This window comes from Anneissia japonica, unplaced genomic scaffold (genome assembly GCF_011630105.1).
Source record: "Anneissia japonica isolate Jap-2015-1 unplaced genomic scaffold, ASM1163010v1 scaffold287726_len2788222_cov184, whole genome shotgun sequence".
Lineage (NCBI taxonomy): Eukaryota > Metazoa > Echinodermata > Crinoidea > Comatulida > Comatulidae > Anneissia > Anneissia japonica.
This window is the reverse complement of record NW_022705125.1, coordinates 1,279,065-1,285,212: the sequence shown is the minus strand read 5'-3', so window position 1 is coordinate 1,285,212 and position 6,148 is coordinate 1,279,065. Positions and strand designations below refer to the sequence as shown.

The following is a 6,148-nucleotide window of genomic DNA, read 5'->3' as shown; positions in this document are numbered from 1 at the left end:
TATATGTCTATATAAAAACCACAATATATATATATATATATATATGTCTATATAAAAACCACAATTTTCTTTTCTCTTTATATATATAATATATATAGGCCTACCTAAATGTATATACCCAATTCTATAGTCTATTTTACAATTATTTCTTTTTTCATAATTAATCCAAAAATTTCATCCAAATTACCGTAATCCAAAATGGTCGTGTGAAAATCACCAAAAACGGTAATCGGATTTAAAACGTTTTATTATATTATTAACTTTATTTTATTAGATAATCCATTGGTTTTCAAAATAGTTATAACAAATTTCTTAAATAATAAACCGTTCACAGAATTATTGACAACTGGCTTACAGTTTTCGAGAACCGTTTGCGTATAATTTGCAGAAGTTATTTTGTTATATTATTGAGGACATGCATTATAATTGATATTATTATAACGTTTGATAAAATGGAAAAGCTTATAAAAATGCGATTAAGAATACATTGATTATTTTTTTTTCTTTTGATACTGAGAGGATCTCAGTGTTCACTGACCGAAACGCGGCTCAATGTTTTGCCCATTAATAAAGCCGGGCAGTCAGCGTTGGCAGACGGTCATACGACCACCGGCCGACAAATCCATGTCCGCGCTGTGTGAACGATTGACGACGCTATGCCCTCTGCTGATTTGTCGGTGGCAGTCTGGACGGATCGTCACTAAAATGATCTGTCGCGCGCGTCGGTGCGTTCGCGTCGGTCGGCAACCGTGGATGCAGTGTGTACACGACTTTAATAAAAATGCAAAATTGTCAATACAATACAAAAGCCGACACATGGATTATAGGATGCATGTGGCCACATTGACATGATGATTGCGGTAGTATTAACTATGAACTACTTTCTTAAAAGTAATTCACTACTCGACATTGAACTGAGATTATAAGGAAATTCGCGTAGGATACACGTGAACATGAAACAATTAGTCTTAATGGACATAGAATAACAATAATCCTATACATTCACTTCAGAAGAAAAAAACGTAATCGTGTTTAGTCTCATACCACCATCTGATTAATTGCATTTAGTATCAAAATCTAGTTCTACATTATAGGATTCATTAAACATTGAAATGATCAGCTTTTTTATCCCGTTTGCGAATTGAATAATAATTCACGTGGAAGGATAATAATTATGATTAAGACTTCATAAATAAAACTTAGACGTCACTGAAGAGCAAGCTAATAATCATAATTGAGAAATCAATCCAACATATACACTCACCTTGTCTTGTAAAATCACTGCTAGGCCTATATACTATTTCAATGACAATACATACTGTAAAAGCAAATTTAAAAGAGAAGTTACCTAATTTATCCAATACGCATTTTAATGTAAGAACCGTGATTTGGCTATACATTAAGGTATAAGTAAATTTAAGAGAAGTTGTGTAATTGGTCCAATACTAATTTCAACATAAGAACCGTAATATAATTGAATATACGAATATGAAAAGAGCCCGAGTCCATCATTTGGCCAATTTGATTTTGAAATAGGAAATTATTGTTAGACATTACCGGTACGGTATATTTGGATATGCTGACAACACGTAATATACCGTAGTCGTAGTCTACCATTGGGTGTTACCTCTCCATGGTCAAGAAATAATAACCGTTACAAGCCTATTGTAATAATGGACGCACAGGAAAACAAACTGCTAAACTCCTTTAAAGAAAAGCATAATATAAGGAAAATAATTAAACAATGTGGAACTCTTATTTTAATCGCTAATAAAATAAATTCTGCAATTGCCCTCCTTTTATGAGTTCGATTAAATTATCATCATTCAACATCAATTAGGCATATTTTAGACGGTAGATTTCGGAACGAAGCCAACCTATGTGGCATCAATATCACTCCAGTTATTTCATAAACTTTTCGTGTAGCCCTCAGACAAAACCATGATACTGAACCATCCATTAAATTGCTATTTGGATTTGTGATAAATCTAATCAACGTATTGTTGTTAATAATGTACACGAAACTAAATTGAAATAACTTAATTTGTCTAATCAATAATACTGGTGTAGTTACTTTACAAGAAAGTAACGCTTTGTAGTTTCCGTTTATATAGGAATCATGTTACATATAGGCCGACTGTTTGGAGGCTGATAACTGATCGATTTATTGTTAATAATAGGCCTAATATTTTATGATTATAATAATAATATTAATAATGATAATAATAAAATTATTGTAGAACTATTTAGATCGTTAACCAAACACAATGGATGAATTACTATTTAAATATTTAATAATGTTTATTTTAATATTCATATTATATTATATTACCGGTAAATTAATTATAGGCTGAAGATTATCATAATGACAATAAACATTGTATTGATTATGTCAATGTTGGTTTACAACATTGAACTGATGATGAAAATAATAATAATAATAATAATAATAATAATAATAATAAATAATGATGATGATGATGATGATGATGATGATGATGATGATGATGACGATGATGATGATGATGATGATGGTGATGATAATGGCAATGATGAATTAATGATTATGATGATGACGAAGATAATAATAATAAGAAGTTATATTTCGTTGTTTTTTTTAAGGAATGGAAAGATGAACTTATTCCATGGAATGCGTCTGAGTATGGTGACATCAATGAGGTCTTTATGCAAGCTGGGACTCTGTGGCAGCCAGACATTACACTCTACAACAAGTATGCAATAATATGTTTCTTTCTGTATATATTTATTTATTTATTTATTTTTTTGGTAATTTTAATTGGCTTTCAATAAATATAATAAAGTCGTATCACAAGGCCTAACCTACATCAATTGCAGTCGCGAATCCAGGATTAGTTTTGCCAGGGGCCCGGTGGGTAGGGAAGTAGCAAAAGAAAAAAAAGGAAAGGGCTATCTCACACAATTTCTCACACTTGATCAAAGATGGATGCATTAATTTGGAGCTTTTTACCCAGATTGCGTTGTGTTCTCATTGGTATTGACAGTCTAGTCTGACATTTTTTTTCTTTCTTTTCGTCTAGTGTTGATAGTGATTTTGAACGTTACAAAGAAGGTCTGTATCTCAAAATACTATCCGACGGAACAGTCACTAAGGCCGCACCCGCGATTCTCACAAGTTTCTGTCGAATGGACGTCCAATACTTTCCGTTCGATGAGCAGCACTGCAACTTAAAATTTGGATCATGGTTGTACCACGGCTGGCAACTTGATATTAATTTTCCTGGTGGTAGTCATAACGAGCAGACGGAATTTGACGAGAATGGCGTCTGGGAGCTTTCGTCCGTCCTCGGTGAAAAGCAGGTGTCAATATACAACTGTTGTCCCGAGCCCTACCCAACATTGGATTACACGCTAATTCTAAAACGCCGACCGGAATTCTTCATGGGTAATATTTTGATCCCGTGCGTGCTCCTATCATTTGTCACGATGCTCGTTTTCTATTTACCGCCAGAATGTGACGAGAAGATTTCGTTTGCAATCACCAACCTGCTTGCGATTATTCTATTCCAGCAGCTTATCGCAGAAACGTTACCCCCAAGTGCCGATAATTCGCCGCTACTTAGTAAGTTAATAACAGGCAGCAGGTTTTCACCATATCTTAAGCATGGCTTCCATAAAATTGCTACACACTATAGCCTGCAACTTTCGGCGACGCGGATTGGTCAGTCAAATCCGATCACGGAGCTTACCTGATCTGCGCCGGAGACAGCTACACGGTTTACCGATTGTAGTGAAAACACTGTAGTGATTTAATGAAAACCTTGCTTTATCCCAGATGGCTGTTTGAATTAGAAGTTCTATTTTGAAAGTTATATTTAACTTACCTATTATGATGACCGATATCCTTAATAGCACTTACTTGCCATTTCTTTTTTGTTTTCTCCCACATTCAGTTTTCCTGCTAAGCGTAGTTCTATTAGGTGTAGGCATACATTAGCATATTTTAAAAACTTGAATCCATTAGGTAAAAATTCAAAAATTTAGCAAAATATGCCACATTTTAACCCATGTATATTATTGCTGCGAAGCAGCCAATTCATATTCTTGACAGCAATTTGACCTCTGAAAGGTCATTGTTTGTCAAAAAACAAGGGCCTAAGACGACTGAAAAGCGGAGTTTCCTTCTGCCAGGTAAAATCAATTACTTTAGGCGACGTTTGTAGACTAACCAACACGTACCAACGTCCGCATGTCGCGCTAGCTTACTCTAGGCCTAGACTAGCTAGGATGGTATAGGCCTAGCCCTGAAGGGACGAAGGTCCCAATGAAAAACAACGTCGCTCCTTGATAGCTGACATTGTCTATTTAACATCACAATAATTCATTATTAGACCTATAGTTGTTTTTTTAATTGTACTCCACAAATCCCAGCCGATACCTCGCACAACTCGAGTAACGTCTCGTATCTATTGTCGTGACGTCATGGCTCGCTGGCTCACACTTGTGATCAAATAACACGCTGGCTCGCACTTTGGCAACACTCTTTGGCAGTCAACCCGCCCCTAGAAAACCCGCCCTTGGAAACTTGCCCCATAAAAAATGTACACTTCCTAGACCATGCACTCTTCAAAATAAAAATTGTAACCTTTGGTAATCAACTACATAATCCACATACATAGACATTTTTGAAACTTAAAAAAACCTAAACCATAATTCACTACTAATATAGACACTTTTTGAAAAAACTGAAAAATTACGACTTTGTTACCCAATGAGAAGTTTTCTAATATAGACAATGGGTCGTGTCTCATATTATTTGTTATACTTTTATTATTCATTATTTTCACTTGACTCGCATAAATAATTTTGTTCGAAGAAATTTATATGCAGTTGTACTTCGCAGCACTTGCAATTTGCAATTTCTAGTTATATGTTGGTATTTATAAATAACACTACAATAGTAAGTTTCAGAGCGCTCCACATTATTATCCCAGACATATTAACGTCGAACGATGGAATACAGAGGTCAAATCAGTACTGTAATAGCATTCCAAAATTTTAATACATTAATATGTATTGGCACTCAAAATTCATGGGTACCCACTTACATTGTGAATGAGACAACGTAAATATATGCCTTGTCCAAGCGATTTGCAAAGTGAGAGTTTCGAAACTCTAACCGCAATAGGTCCAAACCACACAACCTTTGCGCCAAAACGACATTCTGGAATTTTTTTTATTTTATTTATTTATTTTTTTTTTTGATACAAGCAAAATCTTTAAGGCTTTCGTCAGCCTTAATAATTGAAGAAACTCATATATCAATATAGAATCATTTTATTTTTTTTTAGGTCGGTACTTTACTATATTGGTAAGCATGGGATGTATTTCTATACTATTTACGGCTTTTGTACTAAACGTGTACAACAAGAATGGAGGAGTAAGAGCACCGAGGTGGTTGCGCGTACTGATGCTGCGAAAAGTCGCTCGTATAGTCTTCTATACTCCACGAGCTGCCTCAACGAGAAGCTGTGAATCAGACGGAAAAAATAAGGAAAGCTACATGTATGAAAATGGCATGTGCACAAAGGTGGATGTCGTTAGGTCGGCGGTTAATCAAAACAATAAGAAACTTGAAGTCCCTGGTAACTGCAATGGTCACGTGCTCCGCGAAACAAATTTCTTTGAAGGAAGCGATAAACCAGACAACAACCCACAAGCAAGTCACACTTGTCGCATCGTTAATAAAGAATTGGAGGATATTTTAAAAGAATTAAAAGGAATTACAAAACGTATGAAAGACGATGAAGAAGAGACGATAATATTAATGGAATGGAAAGATATTGGCGCGATTCTTGATCGTATTTTTCTTCTGATGGCACTGACAGTAGCAATAATAGCAACATTAGTTATCATAGTAATTCGATTGACAATAAATGGTCATAAAAGCCCTTGAACATCACGAAAACGCATTTTTGTACAGTGAGATGATAATGATATTATGTGTGCTATTGTTGTATACATTGCTGAGTGGTTTTCAATATATTTTGTTATGGCTTGATTACAGTCCACACCGATAACCCAATCCATCATTGGCAAATAGACCAAATAAATGCGTTTGATCGCAGTATTTAAGTATGTATATACATAATATACATACATAATATAC

General features: G+C 34.8%; 1 protein-coding gene across 1 annotated transcript in view; it reads left to right on the top strand.

Moving 5' to 3' along the window:
• LOC117105285 (neuronal acetylcholine receptor subunit alpha-9-like) overlaps positions 1-6,111 on the top strand; it is a 9,743-nt gene extending 3,632 nt beyond the window's left edge. Inside the window, exons 2-4 of the mRNA XM_033246395.1 lie at positions 2,623-2,732; positions 3,060-3,601; positions 5,331-6,111. Of these exons, the coding sequence (XP_033102286.1) occupies positions 2,623-2,732; positions 3,060-3,601; positions 5,331-5,935 (1,257 nt within the window). The 3' untranslated portion in view covers positions 5,936-6,111. The remainder of the gene's footprint in view (positions 1-2,622; positions 2,733-3,059; positions 3,602-5,330) is intronic.
• Positions 6,112-6,148: the final 37 nt, after the last annotated feature.